The following is a 27,477-nucleotide window of genomic DNA, read 5'->3' as shown; positions in this document are numbered from 1 at the left end:
TTTGAAATGGCCACCCGGCCAATAAGGGAAGGAGGGAGAGAGTTTCAAAAGCGCATCAAAAACCAGAGGTCCTCAGTAACCCTCCTAATATTATACTGCAAGCGTTTCTGCATTGTATGGGCCACTAGTATCCCTAGGTACCATAACGACCATTGTATGGGCAATTCTGGAACCCCGTCAGGATCACGGACGACCAGGGTCCCCCTAGGAAACACCAGTGATTTCCTGTGATTATTCTTAAGACCTGATAGCTCCCTAAAAGCATCCATAAGGCTTAAGAGAATGAGAGGGGATTGCCTACGGGCTGAAAGATAGAAATGTGTGTCAGCATATAGGGACACCAGGTGATTAACGTTCCCCTCCCTAATCCGCCATCCAGACACGACCTTTCGGATGTGAATGGCCAGGAGCTCCAGGACTATAGAGAAAAAGACGCATGGGAAGGACAGCCCTGACGTATGCTCCTGCTCTTCACCCACGGATCAGAGCACAACTTACCCACTCACACACTAGCCGTGGGACTTGTATACAAGAGACGCACATCGGCGTGAAATTGCATACCAAACCCCATCACCTCCAACTCCAGCATAAGGTAGTGGCAGTCGACCGTGTCAAAAGCTTTGGTGATTTCAATGGAGACTGTAGGTGGATGGCTCAGTTTATGGTGTACACCTATGGTGTGGCACCCTATACTGAGTCCTAGCAACCCTTAGTGGTAGGGGTAGCTGAGGCGAGCAGCTAAAGCTCATTCAGGAGGAATGTAAAGCACCTGCAATACCACAGTAGTCAGACAGTACCTCATTCACAAGAAAGAACCACACAAGTATTGCAAATAAAGAGGATACTTTATTACAGCACTAGCACTAACAGTAGCATTGGCATATCTCCCTTTGGAGATATCTACACACAATATGTACACAAAGTAATCACCAGTAATAGCATAAAAACACACAGGGCCGTGTGGGAGGACCAAACCATGTACTAAAAAAGTGGAATGTGAACCCAACCAAGGTAAGTATGGTAGTTAGCTAGGGGCAGACAGAAACACCAAAGGTAAGTACAGTAAGTGTCCCCAGCGACCAGGTGTAAGGTAGTTACCCACCCAGTAGTCCCATAGGCTACCATACAGAATAGAGGCTGGAGCTTGTGGAATTCAGGACCCTTGCCCGTGGACCCTGAGGAAACCAGCAAAAAAAGAGGAAGGATGGAAAGTGTCCCTTCCCCAGGATGTCCAGATGACAAGAGTACCTACAAGAGGGACCCGGATGCAGAGGGCAGAAGGGACTTTCTCTGAAGTCAGCGGAAACTTTGGATTGTCCAGCTGCTGTCACGACTCGTGGGCCAGGCCAGTGGGACCCAGGAACAGATTCTGGACATGGAGGACCTACAAAGAAAGGGGACAGAGTCCAGCACCATTAGAGGTGACCAGGTGGTGCAGGTGGCAATGCCCACCCTCCAGGAGGTGAAGTTCTTGCAAGTCGATGGAAGAAGTCATCCAGGTGTAGGGTTCAGGACCTGCAGAAGATCATATGAGTCGCTTACAAGCTGTCCCTAGACAGTCGCCCGATTGTAGGAGTGTCAATGACCAGTCAGGTCACCAACAAGTACTGGCAAATGTAAGAACAAGTTGAAGAAGTGTTTGCAAAGTTTTGGGGACCAGCAAGGTCCAGGGGACTATACCTAGGGGGGGAGGGTGGGAGTCAGGAATGGCCCTCAGCACACAGGAAGGCCAGAAGAAGTCGATGGAGCCCCCAGGAGTGACCTACAGGCGATGGCACAGGTAGTTAAAAGGAGGCCTTACCAGCACAACAAAACATAAGTCCCACATTGCAAGTGTTTCAGGACAGGGGCTGATGTTCGAGTTGCAGAGTACTGGAGGCCCGGGCTTCTTGGTGCCTGAAGATCTCCCGGAGGAAGAGTCAACAAGTCTTAGCAAGTGTAGAAGTGGCGGTACACAGGGGTTCCAGTCCAGTGGCTGGGCGGGGCCCCTCAGTCTCCTACGCTGATAAAGAGACAAGCAGGAACCAGAGGAAGCCACAGACTCACCACCTGTGAAGCTGAGCCTTTCGATGTTCGGGGAACAGCAGACCCCATCAGCTGGTCAACATTGTCTTGAGGTGCCTGCGGTTGTAGGGGAGTGATTTCTTCACTCCAAGGGAGATTCCTTTGTGCTTCCAGGTGCAAACAGAATCCCTGTGACCCTGGAGGATGCACAGCCTTGGACGTTGTAGAATTCTTGCAGGATCCGGAGTAACAATGTTGCAATGGAAACCTTCCCACAAGGAGCAGATGCGTTGTGGTTCCAAAGCAGACCAGCAGCTGTTCCAGAGGCCAGGAGCAGAAGATGTATTGCAGAGAGTTCCTTGGAGAGTTTTGCACGACGAATCTGAGGACCCACCTGCCTAAAAGGGGGTTAGTCACTCTCTGAAGTGACCCACCTATCAGAGGGGGTCAGGGACAACATCTACCTGGCCTAACCAGTCAGATGCTCACAGGGGCCTCTGCCCATCCTGTTTCCAAGATGGCTGAATTAAGTGGCCACCTGGCAGAGCTCTGTGCACCTTTCTAGGGGAGGAGCTGGACACTAGGGGCGGTCACTCCCTGTCCTTTAAGTACTTTCTCACCAGAGATGGAACCGGGGGTTCCTGAACTGGTACAAACCGAATTATGCAAGGAGGGTACCAAATGTGGCCCTGAAAGCAGTCTGATGGCCCTCAGAGGCTACCCCACCCAAGTCCTTAAGACACCTAATACACAAGGGGAGGTGGTCACACCTCTCCCTTGCAGGAAATCCTTTGTTCTGCCTCTCCAGCCTGAGCCTGGCTCACCAGCAGGAGGGCAAAACAGTGTCTGGGTCAGCAGCAGTTCGGGCTGGCAGCTAGACCCTTAAGGCTGCACAAGCAGAACTGGGGGATCCCTTAAGAAACCCCCAGAGTACATGGTATCATGCAACTAACACTGGAATCGGTGTTGTTGCATGATTCCAACATGTTTGATACCAAACATGCCTAGGTTTGGAGAAACCATTATGTAGTTGGACCACTTGTGTTGCCCAGTCTCCGCTACATACCTTAAGATGGCTTCCCCGCACTTATAGAGTCCAGGAAAGCTTGGGGTCTGTAGGGGCTCCCTGCTCATGCAGGGGTACCCTCACATTTAGCGACATGCACACTGCCCTTGGGCTGAAGGGCCTACCAGAGGGATGACTTTTAGCATCTAAGTGCAGTGACCAGGTTTGGTGGTGAAAGGGTGCATGCACCATTTCATGCAGGCTGCAATGGCAGGCTTGCAGACAGTTTGTATGGGCTCTCATGAGTGGCAAAATACATGCTGCAGCCCATGGGTGACCCCTGCTGTACCTATGCCCTGGGCACCCATTTACCATATACTAGGGACTTACATGGATGCACCAGTATGCCAATTGTGGGTGTAAAAGGTTTACCAGCAACCAAATTTAGGGGAGAGAGCACTGGCACTGGGTCTCTGGTCAGAAGGAACCCAGTGCCCTTGAGTCCAAAACACATTGACACCAGGCATAAAAGTGGGGGATACTACAACCAAAACCCAGCTTATTCCAGAGACAACAGCCAGTTCATCCTCTCTAACCGCTACCTCGTGCAGTACGTGCATTAGCCATCGTAAGTTCATAGTGGTGCTATAACCGGGTCTGAAACTACATTGGTCTCCATGAATTAACTGCAAAATCACTGGTTGCAACCGAAGGTCCAGTGCCTTGCGTAGCACTTTTGTGTCTGTATTGATCATTGTAACCAGTCAGTAGGCAGACTGGTCTGATGCATCCAAAAGTGTGTGAAAACTTAATCTGGCATCCCCAAATGGCTGCTTTACAAATGCCATCCAGGGAAATCGATGATGCTTTTCTCTTAACTACATGAATTAATTTAAGAGTCAAACCCCTCCGAACAGAACTCCTAAATGCAAAAAAACAAAACAAGGGGTCAATAGACACATTAGGGGAATCTTTCCCTAGATTAGGTCCACCATATTTGATAAATTTAAGGATGAGAATAGTACAAGACAACTCATATCACTGCATTCAAAATCCTTTTATGGAATCCTGACCGTAAATCAGCTGTCTAGTTTAGTGCAAATTATTACCACATAAAGTGAAAGCTTCAGTGGTTCCATTTAATTTAGCTTTAACCGTGACGTTAACTTCAGGTGCTGCATGGTGATGAAAGACGATGCCCCTTATCACACATAAATAGGCCAGAAGTGAAGACTTTAGTATCTTCGCACGGCAGTCTCTGGTTCTTGACTGAGTGGGAGCACGGTCCATAAAATGTTCAAGAATCTGTGAACCTGCTTGGGCTAACGTCACTGCTATTGTGTACCGATCAGACAAATGCAGTTACCAAAGAAACATGTAGTCATTTTAGCTGTCAGGCACTGAATAACTGTTACACTTCATGAAAATCCCCAATTGTGGTTATAATGGACTTTCATCTTTCATCTGACCACTTGTGAAATTGTGAACTTTTTCTTTGTTGGTACTGGATTTGAGTATACAGATAACAATCAAATTTAGCCATTACTTCCCATTAATAACTACTGAAATGTTAGTATTGACAGTTTAGTTCAGCTCAGATTCTGGTGCGAATGTGGGGCCAGATGTAGCAAAAATGCAATTTGCGACTTGCAAATTGCGAGTCCCTGCGACTCGCAATTTGCAAGTCGCAAATTGCTATGCAGTACGGTGTCTCAGACACCGACTGCAACTCGCAATGGGGTCGCAATGACCCACCTCATGAATATTCATGAGGTGGGTCGCAAATTGCGAGTATAGGCACTCGCTAACATGGAGGCCTGCTGACGTCAGCAGGCCTCCATGTTAGCGACCTGCTGTTCAATAAAGCAGTTTTTTTATTTTTTGAAGTGTAGCCCGTTTTCCCTAAGGGAAAACGAGCTGCACTACAAAAAAAAACCGAAACCTTTAGTTTCGGATTTTTCAGGGCAGGGAGTGGTCCCTTGGACCACTCCCTGCCCTGAAAAAATAATATGGGGTCCAGTCACAAAGGGGAAGGGGTCCCATGGGGACCCCTTCCCGTTTGCGAGTGGGTTACCATCCACTTCAAGTGGATGGTAACTGCGACTCCATTTGCGACCGCGTACGCGGTCGCAAATGGAGTTGCATACCACTCCGACTCGCAAATAGGAAGGGAACACCCTTCGCAATATACATTTGTGAATTGCAAACCCACGTTTGCGAGTCGCAAACGGCGATTTTCACAGTTTGCGACTCGCAAAAGGGTTGCTACATCTGGCCCGTGAGCACTCTTTCACAGTACCCTTTCTGTTCATTTGCTTAAACTCAATCTCCACTGCCCTTTGTGATTCCTTTCTTTGTGTCCCTCTTTCTTCTCTTCTCTGGCGCAGTTTCAGCACAATGTACATCTTACGCACTTACATTAGCCAACATGTTTTTGCCAGCTTATTCATTAGCAATAAAGAGAATGCAAACTTTAACATGCATTTTCAAGATGATATGCAGTAAGATGTTTTTATAGTGGTCTAGAATGATTTTGTTACCTGCGTCTTGGAACTTCAGGTGAGTCTGCAGGTGCTACTCCACGAGCAACGGAAGCTAAAAACTCTTTTCTTTTCTGCTCTACGAGGCATGCTGCTCGAATTATCTTATGACGAGGAGTTCGAAGGTAAGGCCTATTTACTTTTTGAGCTAGATCTTCAGTGACCATTTCTAGGTCTGTCTGTAACATACAAACACACTCAAAGTTAGAACAATATGAAAATATTTTCAATCTAACAAGAATTGTAGGAGTTAATGACACAAACAAATTACACATTTTCAAATGGCACTAAGTTTATGATAAAAGAGACTACAATTTCAAATGAAGCTTCTACAGGCTAAACAGTATTCAGATGAGTGGTAACCTGCAATAAGTTTGCTAATGTTCTAGTTGGGACAACACAGATATAGGCTGAAAATATTCCAAGGGAAAAACGGGTATTCAGTTGGTGAAAAGATTGCAGTTCAACACACACTTGAGAGAAAAACTCCTAGTCAAACTCATAAAAAAACAAAGGGTAACAAAACAACAGAGGCAATGTGTAATATTACTCTTACCAGAGTCATTCTGATAAGCATTAGCTGTCTACATTTTTTTTCCTGAATAAATTTGTGGCAATCTGTCATATGTTGTATCCTTCGTAGCATTATCTAAACACTTAAATATGTGTGCTGCACTATAAGTCAGCAGACATGGGGTTTATGCAAGTGCGACTTCTAAGAAGACAAACCTTGGATTTCCCACAGAGCTACATCTTATGGGGTGTGCCTTGCAGTGACTAGGGGGCAGTGAATAGCTGGCGCAATAGTGCAGAAAGCATTTCTGCTCCCTGTCTGATTAGTGGGTGAGGTGCTATCCCTTCCTGATTCTTGATTAACGAAGGCGGTAGCTCTTACTACAGATGGGAAGCACAAAAGTGTACAGTGATCACAGCAACCAAACGCATATGAGGCAAGGATGAGTCGCCTACCTCACAGATTCAAAGGCAATGAACATGGCTAACTGTGTCATTCCCATACCCTTACGAGGAAGTGGTGGTAACTGAGACAGTAAGGAAAGGTGGGCCACAAGGAGTATGTGGATTGGCCTTGGTCCCACATGCAAGGTTGTGTTCTGAGGTGTACCTGTCAACATGAATGACTGACATCTGGGAGACCTTAGAGTTCACAGTACTCTGAAGTCGATGCTGACATTCCTGGGCTACTCCATTCCACTCATCTTCATTGAGAACCATTGCCTGTGAATGAAATCCATTCTAGCAACATTGGCAAGGCTAAAAAAATTATAAAAATGTTACTAGACCTGCAGGTTGAGTAACTTAAATAATCTACTCGAGCTAACTGTAATGTACTTGACCCGTAAATGGTCTCAAATTGTGTGATCCTAGGCAAACAGTTTACAGAGTTGCCTTTTTCTAATTTCTCACTTATGATTGCACCTTCAAATATGTGAGCTCAGCATTTCTGCAGTACAAAAAAACCTCTTTTGTTTGATTAAGTAGACTAAAGTTTGCTGCATGCATCACAAGAATCTAGCCCACATACCCATGAGGTCTAGCCCACATCACCTAGGACTTCTTTTAGTTTACTAACAACACTGCCACCAGGGCAGGAGTGTTTCTCAGTTTGTTTAAACACTCAATTTTAATGAATATATTATTAAACAATGGTGTGTATGCATATTGCTATCTACACACAGTAACTTTCCAAGAAATTTCCAAAAACCTCTCCACTAACGTGCAGCTTTACTCATAAAACTCTATAGTGTATTAACAGTCTGTGAAAATTGGGTTTCAGAAAACATATCCCTTGCACATCAACAGGTGTTCAGATTTGTTTTCATCCTATTAAAAATAAAATATTTTTTCATCGCACAGAAATATAAAAAAGTGCTTTCACAACTACTGAAATATATTTTGAAATGTTTGCACAGTTGACTTAAATTAATTGGAAGAAAAACTGACTTTGAAACCAGAGCAAATGTGACATAAGAAAAAGATTTAAAGGCATCTTTTATTGCCACTCTACTTTTCAACTGAACAGAACACCTGTTCAGTGTATCACGCCAGAAGGGACGAGTACGAATTAAAAATAGCTCGACCTGGTCAAATAAGGCTCACCAATGCGAGAGTCGAGTGGATTTTCGTGCCCTGCAGTGCAATACAGTACAAAGGGGAAAACAAAACAGAGAAAAAAATATTTCTTCCATTCGAAGCTATTGTAGTGGAGCGGGTGGCGAATCAAATGGAAAGGCAGTAGGCATATCCAGAAGTCTTTCTAAAAGTTAAGAAGGCAGACTGATATGCTGTTCCCAGCATGCGCAAGTCCCTGTCTCGGGGAGCCACTGTTTACTCGATTTGTACATTTTGCTACCTCTAAGGGAGAATAACACTATATTAGCTGTTTTCCTTTTCAGCCCATGTCTGTAAAATCTTTCTTTCAGACATGGTCCCGATTCAGACTTTCCATTAAGAAAGAGGAAGTGATACATTTGGTTGCTCCCAAAGAAGCATGACCACCACTCCACATGGCCTGTAATGTTGTTACATTCCAATCTATCATGGCATGTGTCACGTCCTGATTCCTCTTTCACTTCTGGTCTGACCCTATAAAAAATAAAGGAGCTGTAAATCTCAGCATCAACTATGAGTTGGAAATACTCAAGTAACAGTGTGGAAGGTATGACTTTTGGTTACTTGCCCTTGTTTTCCAGTTTTGTCTTCGTGCATCTGGAGTAATTTCTAGAACCCTGCTCCACCTCTTGGAATCCTATTCCTGCTGGATCTGATCTGGGTTTTGTAATTGTCACGTTCATCAACATTTCTCTACTTTTGATATTATGTCCGCCTGGAGGTTTTTATGCTATATGGCATTTTCCTCTAATCAGTGAAATTTCAAAGAAATGCCTGTTGCAGCGATGTGGCTACAGGAAGGAGTATCCATTACTTCTGCCAGCTTTAACAAGAGATGAAGGTGCGACTACTGCATTCATCTATTGATAGGTGCAAGATGTGAAGGACGCCAAGAAAATGCCAAGAAAAACGTGACATCCATAGATCAAGCTCTGCTGGCTAAGGAAACATCTCAAAACCTCGGATTACTTACTGGGAAGTACTGGCAAATGTTGCAAATCTAGCCTCTCCAGAGTCTGTTCTGACTGAAGGGGCATCACATTGATTATTCAGAGTCTATGTAATCTCAGACAGGATGTGCCCAGAGGCCCATCTAAAACACGTGGAGGATACAGGTACCAACATTTGGTTAATAGAAATAACACGATTTGCTGAGGAAGTCTCTCTTCCTGCTAATATGAAGAATCTCCTGGAATGGGAGAACCTGCCACCTGACTAAGTTGGGCTGTAGTACCCAGGGTCTACAGATTACAAAAAAGGAGTGGTAAGAAAAATGCAGTGTCGATGGGGATAATGAGTGCCAAGATCAGCAGTGGGGCTGAGAAAAAGGTGTGTTCAAGAGTGTGTCTGAGAGTAACCAAAAAACAGCATTATTAGAAAGGGTGAAATTATAATTATCCCCGAATTACATCACATTAATGCAGAAGCATAGAGGAGTGTAAAGAATACTTACTGGCTACCTCCTTGGAGCCCTGCCAAGTTCAAAATGGCACATGAGGAATCAATACATGTCTATACATAAGTGGAGGTGGGTGAATCATTTTTGTCGATGTTCCTTAATAGGGAACAACAGGGTGTCTGGGAATAGTCGTGGGCAACAAGGCAAGTTTAGTACGAAAGCAACCTTGCTGTCAGTCATGAAGAACAATGCAATTAACATGACAGGGGTGGTTGATAAAGAGCTTGAGAGCTGTATAGTTCATAGTAATCACTAGTCTTTGCTAGTCTTTAGGCAGCGAGTTGCTTCCTCCGTTTCCCCCACTTTCAAAACCCCACTACATCCTCCCCACTTTCCTTTATGGAAAGGGTGATGGCTTTCATTAAAGGATGCCTATTGAGATACCGATTAAATATTTGCTGGGAAGCAAACTTGGATTGCTTGCCTATGCAACATGTATGTATTGAACACCTATCTTACTGCACTGTTGGTTGCCCAATAAAAAAAAAACTTAAATATTTTGATATTTTGGAACTACATTAACTATCTTCTATGTTTATGGACAATTTAAAGAAATAATGCACCACTTAATACAAACAGATTTTCACTTTTATCCTATGATTTTACTGTTCATGATAAATATTGTCTACTGGTAGAGCATACCACAAAGCTATGAATAAAACATTTACTGTCTACATTTCTAAATGCACAGAACACAGCTACCACATTTATAATTTCCCACAATACAAATAAAAATAAAACGTCTGTTCTTGTAAATTCCCTGGAATTGACATGCACTCTTTGTATCAGACTGTGATAAAGAACATACACTATGTAAATGTTTTAAACACCAAATCCACTAACTGTAAACTTCTCTCATTGGCAAATGGAAACAAAGCATTTTCCCTAATTATCACTCACTTGCGAGCCAGAAACGTCTGGTTGAAACTAGGATATGTGCAAACTTAGCCTTGTTACATTTAAAAAAAAATATTTCACTCTTTGTCTAGATTATACAGATGTTTAAAAATACCATACAAATGTTGACCATGGTTGACATTCTTCCTCTGCACGTACACAACACATGTATGTATGTATGTATGTAGAAAGTATGTAGGGTTGTATGCATGTGTGGCTGGCGCTACATGTCTTCCAAGGAGGCAGAAGAGGTATACATTCTTATAGCGGATGAAACCAAAACCTGGAAGGCCAAGCCAATCATATTTAGGAATACATTGTTTAACAACTGTAACGTGGAATAATTTACATTTACCTGCATAAGTTCGAATATTTCTTTTTTTGTGCTTTTAGGTTCCAAAAAGAATCCATATGGATAAGAACACTTGAGAATTCGTCGAGTCTTAAGAAGCTCGTGTACAGCATCTTCAATAAAAGTGGTATCAGGACAGACGCCTTCGGCTTGAAAGTAACACAAAGATGACAGTTAACTATTTTCAAAGAAACTATCTGATTGTCCTTGCAGATATTTCAAAATACCAGCATTTCCCAGCAGAACAAACAGTAAAACAAACAAATACGTGGCAGGAAATAATGCAACAAATCATGCATCTTTCTCTTCAGTTGCATGTATTCAGAAATCTAATTTGCGTCACCCTTCAGCCTTTTCTTTTTTTTTCTTCTGGTTGTTGGGGTTGGGCCAGTTCTTGTGAGTGGGAAACACTAAAATGGTGCCTACTAATCGTAATTTTTTGGATGTCTCATCAGTCTCATTTATTCAGGAGAGATACTCAATAATTGCTGCAGAAACATTAAAATCACTACAATCACAAGTGCTAAGCAAGTTTTCAATGTACACTTGTATGCATACCTTCTCATTTAGCACTGCATTCAAGTAAGAGGCATGGCTAAATCCAACATATCACAGAACACTCCAACACAAAAAGAGCAAGTTTATGAAAAGACCATTGGTATTCAAGAAAGTCTGTGTGAAACTGTATCTCATTTTATGTTCTTTCGCAGGTGATCCCACATAGAACGAGGAGGCAAATTCTATCATAATGCCCCTGCCAAGCAAGTTATTTGCATCTCTTGGTGAGCACAGTATTTTCGGGGTTGACTGTTTTAGTCCACACAATGAGAAGTCAAGCTAGAGATATAGCTGCAAAAATATTCTAATAACAATTATATGCGAAATAGACATGCCCATAAATGATGCATACCATTAGACATCGAACTCAAGATTGCTAAAATACACAAACACCATTATAAGGAGCACAACGTTGGAGTCATGGTCCTACTGCATACAATTTATGTGCAAAGTAGGCTTCCTATTTAAAAACTGCGACACATTGATGTACAGCGAGCTGCGATCTAGCTTAATGCAAAATGAATGGCACAAAGCTGAATCTTTATACTAAAAGTAATCCAGAGAGCACTTGCCCATGTATACTATGAGGTGCAGATTGCATGATTATCTCAAGGAGAAGGGTAAAAATAATACAACTGCCAAGCAAACTGTGTAGCTGGGTCATCCCTCCCAATCTCCCAACACCCTTGATATCTCAAAGTTTAAACAGTGGAGTCCACCCAATAACTACAGAAGTTAGATAATATTATTGCACATAGTGGCTTCAGTTAACGTAAATACCACAGCTGCCTAATGTGCTGGGATATCACACTGAGATAATAAAGCTGTAGCTGCCATGAAAACAACAGCACAGATACATACAAATGCTAGACATACACACAGAACTGCCTAGGACTATGTCAGGGTTCCTGGATTACCCACACACTATGATCAATAATAGTAAAGCTTCATGAGTCTGTGAAGAGAAGGCACAGCCGTACTATCAATGTTTTATGAAAAATACTATGAGGCCATTGACTGACTTCACGCAATTGACGGTTTGTGTTCCTGGCCTCTACAATGAGACAGCACATGGTTGTACTGGGCAAAGCCAAGCCAGAAATGCTTGCACACACTCATGACAACCTTGTCTAGTTATTTGCCTGAGGCGGCGTATGTAAGAAGCTGGCTCTTTATATGATAATCAAAATGAGCTATATCATGCAAAGATTCCAGGAATTCCCTTACTAGTGGACAGGGACTTGCTCTAGCAATCTTATGGTGCTCTTTTAGGGGTTAGTGTGGTCGAGCAGCCTTAGGCTTATCAGAGAGGAGTGTTAGACATCTGCAAATGCATACACTGTCAGTAATTGAGGCAAACAACTCAATAACAAGCATTTTCATATATGTTTAGGCACCAGAATCAATAAAATCAGGTAAGTACGTTTTGCAAGAGAAATACTTTTAGGTTTCAAAAGTCAGTGCATTTTTCAGATGTGGCAATTTTATCCTATGGAGTAAAAATAAGTACTGCTCACAGGCATAGTACAGCCACTTACGGGACCAATCTCCTGGACTTAAGGTCACTACTGGGTAAAGGTCATGGCCACACCAACAGGCCACATCGGGTGGCACTGGGGCACCTGTGTGCAGAGGTGTAGTATGGCATCAGGTGCCCAATGTTAGTCTATGGGAATTGGTCTGGTTAAAGAGAGGCTGAAGGTTTGGACTGAGAGGCCACTCAGGCTGAACCAGCAAGTGGGCTCAGCTCTCATGATGCAGGGGGACAACTTTGTTGTTCTTCTCCACGGGTCAGGAGTGACGGGTGCAGACATGCCCGGAGGAGTCGGGTTTTCTTCACCAGGAGCATGCAAGGTTGAGGGGGCTTTAGAACAGAGGCTGCAGGTGACATCAGTGAGTCCACAGTGGGCAAGTCCAAGGCGGGCTTTTTCTCTGGAGGGCCAGGGACCACGTTGGCACCACTAGCCCACTTCAACTCCGGCTACGTGGCACAGGCGCAGTGGTGCTTTCAGGTTTCGGGTTTTCAGTGGTCTAGAGTCCTCACAGTTCTCTTGGTGTGCCTGCAAGATGCGAGGAAGCAGCACTGCTGCTCCACAGAAGTTCTGGGTCTTTGTTGAAGGCTGGCAGTCATCCCAGGTTTTTGGAGGCACGTCAGCTTGCAGGATAAAAGAACTCTGGTGCAATTCGGCAGAAACAGCAGACAGACTAGTAAGGCAGGGGCCAAGTCAGGTGTGTCTTCCTCAGTCTTTGCTTTCATCGCTCTTTCTGTCTCCTCACCGGTCAATGTGCTAAATGGGCCGTGGGGCAGGAGGGGTCAGCATGTCCTTTCTGTGGGAAGACAGATCTGCATACCAAGGGCGGTGGGCTTCTTTGAAGGCCCTGCCTTGGAGTGTAGATTTGCAGGTCACCCTGTTGGGAGGGGAGTGTTAACCTAACACCCATGCCAGAGTAGGATTTGTTCCTGCCCGCCCAAGAGCAAAGACTCTCACCCTTGTGGGTCAGAAACATGTCTGGTGGTGGCAGGCTAGTTAAAACTAGACAGTCAGCACACAGGTAAACTGTAGGATTTCAAGGGGCACCTCTTAGGTGTCCTCTGGGTGCATGTATTAATAAATCATCCAGTGGCATCAGTGAGGGTTTATTAATACAAGATGTTTGATACCAAACATCCATATTTTCAGTGAAACCATCATGTACCTGGGGAACTGGTACTGACCGATGTCCAGCACATGTACTTAAAATGGCTTCGCTGTTCACTCACTATGTCGGTGAATTGATAAAGACATAGCAGGGGCATATCTGCTCTTGCAGATATGTTCCCACATGTAATATAATGCACCCTGCCTTATGGCTGTTAGGCCTGCTGAAGGGGTGACTAACAAATATTGCATGCAGTGTTAGGGGACATGGCATACAGGCTGTGTGTCATGTTGTATTTTCACTTTTAACTGCACCAAAACACGCAGCCTGCAATGGCAGTCTGCCTGTGCTAGTTGAGGGGTCCCTGAGAGTTGCACAATACATACCCTCTTTGGTACCCAGGCCCTAGGTACCTGGGGTATCACTTAATAGGGACTTACAGGGGTGCCAAAGATATGGCCAATTGGGGAACAACTGCAAAGTTTTAGAGAAAGAGATGTGGCATTAGGAACCTGGTAGGCAGGAACCCAGTGCACTTTCGGTCAAAAGTGCATCAAATGCCAGGCAAAAAGTGGGGGATGAATATGTCAAAAAGGGACACTTTCCTAGGCTTATCCATGTAGGGGTTACTCACCGTTATGTAAAAAACAGCTCCTCATGCCATGTCCTCATTTGTTTTCCTATATTAAGAAAGATGGAACATCCGATCTAGACCTCAGATCAGGCTGCCTGTGATGACATTCTGAACCGTTAGGAGAAGCTCCAGCGAACAACTAATAAAAAAAATTGTTGCCCGAGTTCAGCAAAATCAATAAGTGAACTCTGGGATAACAGTTCTCACTTACTGGGTTCAAGAAAACTACTCATATACACAGCAGGGATTCACTTGTGATAAAATCAAAGGCGTTTTTTTTGCAGAACTTTAGCAATTTGTTAAAATAAAAAATAAAAAACAGCCAAGTTATATAACATTATGTGATGGAAATTCATACTATCCAGTCCATGCCACAATTCTCCTCCCCCCAAAAACGTTTCTAGTGGGTGGCTCCCTCCTTGAGATCACAGTCCCCAAGCAGTGGTGCACTTGGTAAAAGTACTGCTAGAAAAGGGACCCCCAATCAAAGCGAACAGCCCCGATTAAAGTGAATCAGGAACCGATCAAAGTAAAAGCATAGGCCACCTAATAGCTACAAAGGTAATTTAGTGGATGTGCAGTGTTAGTCCACCACATTGAACGGGTAAGTCCCATCACAGGACTTGGCAGACCATCTTATAACTTGAAACAACTCTGAAATTCTAACCATGATAATTAGCTGAGAAATATTTGCTTTTAGCAGCACAGACCTGGCTGTCAGAAGTGTTCTTGCTAAAACAATGTATTTTCCAATTACATTTCCTTTCAAGACTGTCATGACCAAAGAGAGGCATGTAAAAGCCATTTGTTTTTCTATGATCAATAGTTAGGTTAAGAAGGCTTGGAAAAAGATTCTAGTATAAGGAGTAAATGTTCAAATTAAAAATATATCAAAATAGTAAGTACACATCTTTATGTATATATGCTGCAGCACACAGGCTCTTAATAAGGTGTAGCATTTCCAATTTATGTTCACAAAATACTTTCAACTTTAATAATTTCACAACTCCCTCACCCTCCAGCAGAATTTTAAGAACGTTTCCTGTTTCAGGGTGCAAACTCAACTCTCAGGTTGCTTGTATCAGGAAGTTAAGGTGCTCTTGACATATTCTGAGTGCCAGATGAAAGACTGTGGCCAAAATAGTTATAGTGCTTGATTGTCCTACGCCAGGACACAGGATTTACTATCAGGAAACATGATGTACCCAATGCCAGATTCAGTGGGAAAACAGGTAAGCTATGTAATGTTCTGATTGCTTCTTCTCCAAATTAACAAGTTTATCCCTCCACTTCTGTCTTGAGTACAAGTGGAAGCAGGTCCAGCCCTTGGGGTCTCTCTCAAAAGGTCCTTCACGGGCCTGAGTTCATATACTAGGTGGGGACTGTAATTCACCATAATCTAGAATCTCATTCTTTCACTACTTACCTGAATTATCAGATTGCCATGGTCCTTTAAACCTTGGAGGTGAAAAAACATTAACAACTTCACTGCAACAGCTGAAAACTATTTTGTTTTTACCACAACCTCTGACGAGGACAGTTCAAGAGCTTATAGAGAACAGTTGGATTCTGAAGGAGACGCAGCTTTCCATCAGCACCGTGATCAAGCTGCTGCCGAGCGAACTCAATGCCTGCTACAGCCTGCCGATTCTCTGCTGGAGGTGAACCGGAAGGGTATTTCATTCAGAGCAGCGGTGGGACTTCAATATTCTGTGTAGTCTGTGCAGCATGCAGGCTGCCAAAATTAGGTTTCTTCTTCATAATAGAACAATCACCATGAGCTCCTGGAATGGGGCTAAAACAAACCTTCTCGGTATCCCTTTCAAGATGGTCGTCTGTCCATTGGAGAATGTTTGAGTTTCCCAATCCAAGACGTTGCAGAGTATGTTCTTGTGATATTAGCTTGTGTTTAAATCAAATGTAAAGGAGGCTTTATGAAAGGAAGATGCATTACAATGTATTCCATTTCCTGATGTTTTGTTGTGTTCATCGTTCCTTGTTTCTCATTTTGTTGCTGATTTTTGCCTCCAACAGGTTGGACTGCTTTTCTTGGCATAGTCTGGCTCCTGAGCTATGTCAGGAGGACTTTGAGGCCTTGTATAATTCTCCAGTGAGATTTAAGATTGCCAAAGGAGGTTTTTGCCCTTTCATGTGGTTTATCTCCTCTTTTAAACCACGTGAGAGAAACACTTGCCACCTTTCATGTTCAGTATTCTGTGCAGGGAGGCATTGTGGCTACAGGAAGGATCTGCCCTTTCCTCAGACAATCCAGAAGGGTACTCAACAAACCTTAAACTGTAGGAGAGCTCGGACTGAAACATTAAAACTAATCATAAAACATGGTAATATCACTTCTATGGCTTCTCTGACTCAGTATTAAAATGGTGGCAAGGATGAGAGGACCTCCTACAGCAGTAAAGAGGTTAATTTAAAATTACATTGATTTAGTTTTATATGAAGCAACCACAGGCAGAGTGGAGACCGTGGATGCTAAGAATCAAAGGTAGAGGCTGTTGTTGAGCAAGCTACTGTGCTACAAAAATTAAGAGTTGGTGAAGGAAATGTGTAGAGGGGTGTACAATCCGCATCTAGTTGTCCACAAACAAAAGAGTATAAGGGGAAATAGTACTGAGTGTTCAACTACTTAGAAAAATAAATCAAAACAAGAAAAAAAACAGGACAATGTGGATGTGTGGATTTCTACTCTGTAAGTTGGCATACCCCTACCCCCAAAAAAGGAATAAAAGAAGGAAGGGACTGAAAGTCAGGGTAATGATCAGGGTCTGAGAAAAGGGGTCAAAGTAAAACTATATTTAATATATACAAAGTATAGACAGTCACTGTAGGGGTAAGCTAAGGTAATGACATCCATCCTCCTGTGCTTTTCCCAGCCAGAAGGTGCTTTTACTAACTTGTGACCACTGAGAATAAACATAAATAAACACTGGCAAAGCTAATAGGGTTCGCTTTGGGACATAATGGCTTTGGCAATGGTTTTTAGTGATGCTGTACACCATGCACACTCACAAACATTTTTCCAGGGGTCAAAGCATATGTTTTGTGGTGTGGCCAAGTTCTGCATGGATTCCAACTGGATGGGGCCCAGGGGAGAGGTGGATGTAAGGTGGGTACAGGTGAAACAAAGCATGTACATGGTATGTACTGTGAGTTGTGTGTTACTATGAAAGTTTAATTCTATACTTCCCTCTACATTATGTCCCTCATCACTAGAAGAGACACAGGCTTGAGTACACTGTGTTATGGTATCTCAGAGTCACTATCCCTCTACCGCACACTGAAGTAAGCCTTCTCTGCTTGCTATTGCTACCTTTATCAAGGCAAGTTTGCAAAGGATGTAACTTGATTACTGAATTATGATATAGAATCTTAGACCTTACAATCACCTTATTTCTTTATTCTCTTATCTGTAAATATTAGGAATTCTTCAAAAAGGCTTATAAGAAATAGAAAGTGCTATAAAAAAAATCTATGAAAAAGACCAGCCCCCCTCTTTACCAAGACTTGCATTATAAGGAGGGCCACTGGAATTATGCAGCCTTGTCCAGAAGTTCAAGAAAAGTAAGTATAAATAACAAGATTAGATTTATTTTTTGTTTCCACTTTTGGAGAAGTTTGATTTTCTTTCGAGATAAGCCTTTGAGCATGGCAAACATTCCTCACTGCCTCCATGGTATATGACCATGCATGCTGTAATGGCAATACAGAGACAAAAACACTCGTAGGATGTGTATGCTACTTAAATGCCACTTTCAATTGCATGTTACATGGGAAACAAACTTTGGGAGCAGTGCGCCTAAAACCTCACTCTACTCATTAAATGAATGTGGGAGTTAGGAAAACCAGCTTGATGCACAGTATGTACCAGATGGAAAAACGACCCCAGCAGTAAACTAGTGTGACCAATACATGTTGAGACAAATTTATGAGATACAGAGTCCTTGAAAGAAACAGCTATGTTGGGTTTTTCGTTTTAAATACTTAATCCTTCAAATCTCAGAAAACAACACCTTAGGAATATGTTAATTGGTTGCATTGTATTTGTGAGGGGGTTGGGGTATGGAATAATCCAGATGTCCAGTAAAACCATGTTTTGCAGTATGCTTTGCCAATAGTGTTTCCAACTGAAGGTTGTTCGTTGCTGAATTTCCCCAAGGTCTAAGTTTCTTGTGCAGCAAGACGACAGTCTTGACACTTAAAGAAATATAAGCTAATGTTTCTTAAAATATAAAGCTGCTGAATTAATGTAATTGTATTCCCTACAGGGAAAGGCCTGTAAAGGTTTGCTAAATTTTAAAGTTGGCAAAAATTATAAAGCATATCACTGAATCGGACTAATCTGAATGGGTAGAATCAACATAAATGTCTAGGTCTATTTAACAAGAAATGTACGTAAAAAATATAATGAAAATAGATGCCTGGGCATTTCTGCTTATAATATTTTAAAGTTTGCTGTAGGTGCCATGCTAGTGGCTACTTCACCATCTTGTGGTCTAATCACAGGCTGATGTCACATCTGAGATCAAAATAAATATACAGAAATCACACCCACTCCCATACAAAAGCTAGGGAACATAGCCAAAAAGTGGCCGGCTTAACTTGAGAGCTTGAGGCCGTAAAATGTAATGTCCATGAGGGTTAGCGAGATTCACAGGTTTCTCTAACTCCTCTGCCATCATTAGCTATTTACATATTCATAAGATCTCACAGCTGCGAAGGTCTCAATGCACAGCTTCAAATGGCGTGCAAAACATTTGACCAACCTTCATATGCATATACAATGAACTTACCCCTTATAATCACAAACACTGCATGATCTGATCTATCCTAGGAGTGTGCTTCTTGAAGTATTTACAAAGAAGAAAGCCAGTCCATATTTGAATAATGCTCATGAGAAAAGCTACTCTGGTATAATGTTGAAGAAGGGATTGGTTGATATTCAGGACTGGTATAACATGAATACATGCCAGCATTAGAATTATTTATAGATCTAAAAACTGTATGATTAAGACTAGGTTTAATTTATTCTTTCTTTTTTAACATCAGCTCAACATGACATGGTATGCCAAATATTATAAGTTTCTAAAATCAAATATGTTTACTGCACCCAAGGAACGAACTTAGAAAAGGCACATACACTATCTGTATGATATATAAACATAACAAATCACCAAGGATGCTAATATAAATGAAATACATATAGGGGAAAGAAATATATCGAAGCAAACTCGAATCTGCACAAAATGCAGAAGTGACGCTCTTTATATATTTCACACCAACCTATATTTTCCCTTGTTGTTGGTAAGCGCACTGAGCGCTTCCTACTTGAATCACAAACTAAAACCGTTCAAGCCATCCGCTGACACATGCTATGTCAATAGCTACTTGTCAAGCATTATACCCTGTATTCTAATAATAATCTGCCCAAATCTGTCCTTGGGGTCTGGCCAATTGGAATATCTGTTCTATATACATAACATCGGTAAGAAAAATCCTTGATTGCAGAGAAGCAATAAACACAGTCACTGTGACTACAGATTGTGCTGTATGCTGCAGAAGGCAAGTATTTAAGGCACTGTCTCTAAATTTGCAGTCTCCTACATGCCCAACAGCAGTAAACAGCTCAGATGAGTGGAAATAATGGTGAGCCCCAGGACAACCAGCTTAATTTCAAAACAGTTTGAATATTTTAAGAGCCTGTGATGGTGTAACCCCTTGGCTGCTAAATCTGTCCTCCCCCACCTCCCCGCTACCCTAGTATGCTAGACCATTTTTTTGGTATTTGGGAATTCTTTGTGCTTACGCCTCCATAACTTTTTTCCACATAATGTATTCGAGACAAATTTGTGTTCTTTTTCCCCTCATCATTGGGATTCTAAGGATATCCAGAGTATGTGATGACTTCCCCTGGCGGGAACTAAGCCAAGAACTGAGCTGCTCCTTACAATGTTTTTTCATCGTATACCAACTATATAGCAATTGTGAGGTAAAATATATTATGAAGGACTCCTATATATCTCTGAAATGTACACCAAATACTGTGTAAGGAACAGTGGCTATTTGTACATCTCTGAATTTTTGGTTATCCATACTAGCATGTGATTGAGAGGACATTTTTCATTTGGAAGGCACAAATGCAGATAAATCACATTAGTAAAAACAAACGTTCTACTATTCTCTGTTCCCTCTTGTCTCCTGGTAAAAATGGTACCTCAACTTGTGTGGCTGGGCCTAGTACTTGCAAAACAATACACCCTAAAAACTCAACCTGGAGACATCATGTTTCAACCTGCAGACTCTATGTGCCTAGCTTCAGATTTTCGGCCCTAGCTCAAGTACCACACAGGAAAATCTACCATACTCAAACATTTCTGAAAACTAGCCATCCGGTGGACTCGAGGGTGGGGTAACCTGCATGGCTCTCGCCAAATTTACTTACCCAGAATCCTTTGCAACCCTCAAAATTTGGCCCAAACACACACATTTCCTTCACACTCTTTTCTGTAAGGACACTTGTGGAATCTGAAGAGAGCCACAAATTTCTCACAACTAGAATTTCCCCCAAAGTTTCCCAATATAAACGGTACCTACTTGTGTGGGTAGGCCTAGTGCCAACGACAGGAAAAGACCCAAAACACAACATGGACCCATCACATTTTTCCACTGAAAACTGACCCTTTTTTTTGCTATATATGTAGCTCTGTATTTTGGGCCCCAGCTCACCCAGCACCTAGGGAAAACTTCCAAACCTGTCCATTTTTCAGCCACAAATATCTTACCACCTAGCGTTCCCCCACATCTCCAGATAAAAATGGTACTTCAATTGTGTGGATGAGCCTGGTACTCGCAACAAGAAATGCTTAAAACACAATGTGGGGGACATCAATATTTCCTGTCAAATAATTCCTGATCTGGCAATGGGAGTAGATGTGGTATTTAGGCTCAGGCTTGGCAGCCACCCAAAGTACCATTTCTATCGGAGCAAGTGGGGGAATGCTGGGTCGTAGGAATTTGGCAGATCCCTGTAGTTTCCAGATCTTTACATTACAGAAACGCAAGAAATACATTCAATTTTAGTCAATGTTTGAGATTTGCAGGCATTGTCGGTAAGAAACCATTGTGGAATACACATGAAGCGTGCTACCCTGGATTCCCCCAGGTGTCTAATTTTCAGAAATGACTGGATTTGGCAGGTTTCCCTGGAAGGTGGGGTGGAGCAGCTTGTGTCCTAGGTGCTAAGCCCAGCCACACAAGTGGGGTAGCGGACAAGTGGGTGAACTTCCAGTGATAGGAAATTAGGGGGTCCTTGAGGTTTCTGGAAGTTGACCTTACAGGAATGGAAGGAAAATACCTGATGTGAGGGCAAGTTTGAAGTTTGCAGGGAATTGTGGGTAAGAAAATGTTGTAGGAGCCACAAGAGGCACACCATCTTGGACTGCCTAGTCTACTTTCCTGAAATGCCTGGGTCTTAGCCCCTCTTTGCTACCCATGTGTGAAAAAGAATCCAAAATAATCAAAATTTCCCTTCTTGTCATAGGGATGGGGATGCTTAGGTCCCCAGGGGGGCAGAAGGACAATACTGTTCATTTGGGGTAGGAGTATTGGCTCGATTGCAGAGTAGGTCACCCTAGCCTATAGTTTGTTTTGGTGCCATGTTAAAACCCCTAGTGTCTAGTGGTCTTTCTGCACCCCCTTCCTGCCCAGGGGTAGAGAGCAAACACATACAGGCAATGCGTTTACAGCAGTATAAGATAAGTAAACACTTCTGTTTCTGTTTAGTGCATAAGCGATTCAATACCTTTGGGTGAGGGCGAGTTTGCACTAATAAAAATGTTAAGAAGAGAAGAAAAAGTAACTTAATCACAGTAGAGCAGCGGATGGGCACTAATTAAGGGTATTCAATCTGTACTTGGTCCATGTTCTACACAAAGAGGAGGAAATGATGCAGGAAGTGACGTGTCGTAAGCACTGCCGAATTAAAAGGCAGCAAAGAAGAGGGATTATGACGTTAACGAATGTTAAGTAATGGGGATGATAAAAGCCCCTTTTTAGTAGAGTTAAAAAAAAAAAAAAACACACAAGAGAACATCACCATAGCGACAGCCCATGCACACTATCTGCAGGCTCGACCTAAAAAGGGGCAAGGAGTTGATGACACAGGCACTGCGCCGTTATCTGCCCCCAGGGACAGAAAGGCAACTAGACATCATATTCCCAAGAATAAAAAAGGGCGACTCACCCAGGCATCCTGCCATACTTTTACCCCAGAACAGGTCCAAAAGTGTATTTCTGCTCAATGGGGGTGGATGGAGGGTGTTTCCACTAACTGTGCCCCTAGGAGACAGAAAGGTCACTAGAAAACAAGGTAAAAATAGGGTGAAAAATCAAAAAAAGAATGGGGGGCAGCTCAACCACACATCAGACTTTGCCCCTAGTCCAGAATGGGCACAATTCTAGACGAAGTATGTGTAGGAAACATAACATGCATTTGTAAATTCAGTAGGTCTGGTGTTAGCTGCCAGACTTTTCAGTGCTTGTTTTATTTTGTCATATGTTTTGCTAAACCTTATGATTGGGAAAGCTACTTCGTCAATTAAAAAAAGGTGGCTAATGGCTATAAATTCTTTGTTCTCAAACACGGCGACAGTACACCATAGCACTGAAGAGAACTACTTTGTGTGGATATGCTCCTTGTAAAAAGACAGAACACAGTAATTCATAGTGAAGCTATCTATTGTTGAAGTGGGTGCCTCATGCTATATGTTGCAGAGGGTGAAAGAAAAGAGGGATGGCGTTAGGCTCCATGAGTAAGTATGTTATACAAATAATTTTAGTAAAATCCAAAGGTTTGCCTAGCACCAGACCTAAAAATGTCATGGAATATAAGTAATTAATTCTCCTAGTCGATACTTCTTTCAGGTACAGCAAAAAAGGATAACGGTAAGAGTAATATTGTCTGAAAAAGAATCTAACAATGAAAGCTGAAGACATGCTCTGTGGAACATGCCTAAACAATTAACAGAGTTGATTCAGTAATGTTTAGTAAATGTGCACAATAAAATTTGTCTATTTGTCGGGGAAATTTCCCCAACTGGAACTGTTCTAAAGCTGTGGTAATTGGCATCCTCGTCTGTACTGTTACAGGATTGCAAGGAAGAACTCCCTGCAAAAATGCAAAGTCTGATACACAACACAAACCATGCAAAGATGGCATGCTTAGGTACAACATGTTAATTTCCAAGCTAGTGAACTCAATGACTGGCTGTCTCTTTTAATGGAGAGAGTGTAAATATTTAACACCTGCTCAGGGTCCTATTCGTGTAGCCTGTCATTCGGATTAGTCTTAAAGAGGAGAAGAAAATGTAGTCTTCAAAATGCTCTTCAGCAAAAGAAATTTGCATGTCAAAATGATTATATTTTGCTGGAAGGTGTTGCAGGTTTTCACTGACAAGATGATAAAGGTAAATAAGTTGCAGTCTAGTGTGCCAAAATACTGGATTTTGTTTAAGGCAGAGGGAGTGGGGTGGAGGGGTAGGGTGAACAGAGGTGGGTTGAACAGTGGTGGTGGTGGTTATAAAGATGTGCATAGGTGGGTTGTGCTTCCACAATGAGGGTTCCTTGAGTCTGATGCACGTTTAGGAATTTACAATAGAACAGCATAGACAATTTTTCTTTGCCACCTCCTTCTTCAGTGCTGGAGCAGAGAGCTTTTCCAAGAACGCATGAATAATGAGAATTATGTCAACTTCAATACCTCAGAGCCTTACATATTATACCAAAAAGCCACACTCAACTACTTCCACAAGGCTTAGCAAAGCTTCTGTTAGCTAAACTGTTCATCCTTTTTTATGCTGCACTGGTTCCTTACTGGTACAAACCCCTGTGTGGACTAGGGTATGAGGATTCTATGCTTGGATAGGCTTATTGAAAGGTAATTGTGAAAGAGCAGTTGTTGTGGACTGGGGGAAATGTGTGGCAGAAGCGGAAGGTCGGGGAGTTATAACTGTCTGCAAAAACTTAATGATACCTTGCCGGCCAGTACATGATGGAAAAGGTATGTGTACTAAGAAATATACTGAACTATTTGAGATTAAAACTCTAGAGAAGTGTAGCTTCTTACAGACATAACAAGAGACTACATGAAGCTCTGCGTTGTTTCTTGAGTCACAGCATTAGACACACACTTTTCTGGCACTGACATCTCTAAGATCCGGTGGAATCAGGATACGGAGGTCTGATCATATGCCTAGCTCTATAGCAGACTGATGAAGGTTGAGAAGGATCCAAGTCTTTGTAAACATTTTGAATCTGGCCTGAGGTAATTTATTCAACTGGCCGTGGTCAGAAGTGGAGAGCAATGGTACATTAAGAAGAAACTTCAACACTATAATGGATTCATCCAAGGAGGAAGACATGGGTTTTGCAGGGATTGTGGAACCACTCCTCAGGCCAGAGCTGCTTGTTGTAATGATATAAAGGGAGACTTTGATATTGACAGTTGGCGCCTATTTTTCCTGTTCTCATTACAAGTGTGTGTGTTAACCAGTGAGGATACAAAATCATCGCACTCTGGCCAGCTATTTGAGGAGGAGTAGAAGAAAGATGTTTAATATGGACAGTGTAGCAGCAGAAGAAAGCATTTTCTTCTCTCTGGAATGCTCTCAAGGCATTTATCAAGAGGAGTCACGAGTACCCGAGTTATTGGCACCACGCATTGGTGGTTGTGATAGGAACAATAGAGTTTAAAAAACAGTATCTGATTGTAACCTGGATCCCCAAAATCTCATAAAACAGAAGAAAAACAAGATCAAAACTTAGAAACTTTGGGGAGATTTGGATCCACCTGTGGTAGGTTAACAAAGCACCTGATGCCGTACTTTTGAACCCAGAGTGTAACGTCTGGTGATAATGACTGTAGGAGGCTGGCCTGGCTTGTAGTGGGTAACAAGGGGTACTTACACTCTGTACCAGGTCCAGTTATCTCTTATTAGTGTAGAAGAGGTGTTTCTAGCAGCTTAGGCTGATAGAATGTAGCTATAGCAGAGCAGCTTAGGCTGAACTAGGAGACATGCAAAGCTCCTACTATACCACTGGTGTCATATGCACAATATCATAAGAAAACACAATACACAGATATACTAAAAATAAAGGTACTTTATTTTTATGACAATATGCCAAAAGTATCTCAGTGAGTACCCTAAGTATGAGGATGCCAAATATACACAAGATATATGTACAAAATACCAAAAATATGCAGTAATAGCAAAAGGAAGTAATGCAAGCAATGTAAAGTTACAGTAGATTGCAATAGGAGCACATAGGTATAGGGGCAACACAAACCATATACTCCAAAAGTGGAATGCGAATAACGTATGGACCCCAAACCTATGTGAGCTTGTAGAGGGTCGCTGGGACTGTAAGAAAACAGGGAGGGTTAGAAAAATAGCCCACCCCAAGACCCTGAAAAGTAGGTGTAAAGTGCACCTATATTCCCCAGAGAGCACAGAAGTAGGGGAATTCTGCAAGGAAGACCAACACCAGCAATGCAACCAAAGTGGATTTCCGGACAAGAGTACCTGTGGAACAAGGGGACCAAGTCCAAGAGTCGCGACAAAGTCGAGATTGGGCAGATGCCCAGGAAATGCCAGCTGAGGGTGCAAAGGAGCTGCCACCGGATGGTAGAAGCTGTGGATTCTGCAAGAACGAAGAGGGCTAGAAACTTCCCCTTTGGAGGATGGATGTCCCACGTCGTGAAGAAGCTTGCAGAGGTGTTCCCACGCAGAAAGACCGTAAACAAGCCTTGCTAGCTGCAAGGGTCGCGGTTAGGGTTTTTGGATGCTGCTGTGGCCCAGGAAGGACCAGGATGTCGCCACTTGGATGAGGAGACAGAGGGGGCGCCCAGCAAGTCAGGGAGCCCTCACAGAAGCAGGCAGCACCCGCAGAAGTGACGGAACAGGCACTACGAAAAGGGGTGAACCGGAGCTCACTCGAAGACACAAAAGGGAGTCCCACGACGCCGGAGGACAACTTAGGAAGCTGTGCACTGCAGGTTAGAGTGTGTGGGGGACCGAGGCTTGGCTGTGCACACAGTAAATCCTGGAAGAATGCGCAGGAGCCGGAGCAGCTGCAAATCACGCGGTACCCAGCAATGCAGTCTAGCGTGGGGAGGCAAGGACTTACCTCCACCAAACTTGGACTGAAGAGTCACTGGACTGTGGGAGTCACTTGGACAGAGTTGCTGAGTTCCAGGGACCACGCTCGTCGTGCTGAGAGGGGAGCCAGAGGACCGGTGATGCAGTCTTTTGTTGCCTGCGGTTGCAGGGGGAAGATTCCGTCGACCCACGGGAGATTTCTTCAGAGCTCCTAGTGCAGAGAGGAGGCAGGCTACCCCCAGAGCATGCACCACCAGGAAAACAGTCGAGAAGGCGGCAGGATCAGCGATACAAGGTTGCAGTAGTCGTCTTTGCTACTTTGTTACGGTTTTGCAGGCGTCATGAGCAGTCAGTGGTCCATCCTTTGGCAGAAGGTGAAGAGAGAGATGCAGAGGAACTCTGATGAGCTCTTGCATTCGTTATGTAAAGAATTCCCCAAGGCAGAGACCCTAAATAGCCAGAAAAGGAGGTTTGGCTACTTAGGAAGGAGGATAGGCTAGCAACACAGGTAAGAGCCTATCAGAAGGAGTCTCTGACGTCACCTGCTGGCACTGGCCACTCAGAGCAGTCCAGTGTGCCAGCAGCACCTCTGTTTCCAAGATGGCAGAGGTCTGGAGCACACTGGAGGTGCTCTGGGCACCTCCCCTGGGAGGTGCAGGTCAGGGGAGTGGTCACTCCCCTTTCCTTTGTCCAGTTGCGTGCCAGAGCAGGGCTGGGGGATCCCTGAACCGGTGTAGACTGGCTTATGCAGAGAAGGGCACCATCTGTGCCCATCAAAGCATTTCCAGAGGCTGTGGGAGGCTACTCCTCCCCAGCCCTGACACCTTTTTCCAAAGGGAGAGGGTGTAACGACCGAGTTAATTACCTTCGGTAACGACTTTTCTGGTGGATACATTAGCTACCTGTGGATTCCTCACCTAATGAATATCCCCATTGCACCAGCACTCGACGGAAATCTTCTTCCTAGCTTCTGCATGTCGACGAGGACGTCACAGTTGCCCACGCGACGCCGTCTGACGTCATACAGGCAATAAGACGTCCTCGCCGACGTGCCGACGTCAGTACCAACATTTTTTACGTGCCTGAG

General features: G+C 43.3%; 1 protein-coding gene across 5 annotated transcripts in view; it reads right to left on the bottom strand.

The window, feature by feature from the left end:
• Positions 1 to 27,477, bottom strand: part of ANKIB1 (ankyrin repeat and IBR domain containing 1) — a 379,415-nt gene that overhangs the window by 91,673 nt on the left and 260,265 nt on the right. For all 5 annotated transcript variants that reach the window (XM_069211633.1, XM_069211632.1, XM_069211636.1 and 2 more), the window contains exons 15-16: positions 10,392 to 10,537; positions 5,551 to 5,729 (exon numbers count right to left, since the gene is read on the bottom strand). In XM_069211633.1, coding sequence (XP_069067734.1) covers positions 5,551 to 5,729; positions 10,392 to 10,537 — 325 coding nt within the window. The remainder of the gene's footprint in view (positions 1 to 5,550; positions 5,730 to 10,391; positions 10,538 to 27,477) is intronic.

Source organism: Pleurodeles waltl, chromosome 10 (genome assembly GCF_031143425.1).
Source record: "Pleurodeles waltl isolate 20211129_DDA chromosome 10, aPleWal1.hap1.20221129, whole genome shotgun sequence".
NCBI classification, from domain to species: domain Eukaryota; kingdom Metazoa; phylum Chordata; class Amphibia; order Caudata; family Salamandridae; genus Pleurodeles; species Pleurodeles waltl.
The sequence above is the reverse complement of the archived record's forward strand: the minus strand, read 5'-3'. Positions and strand labels throughout refer to the sequence as shown.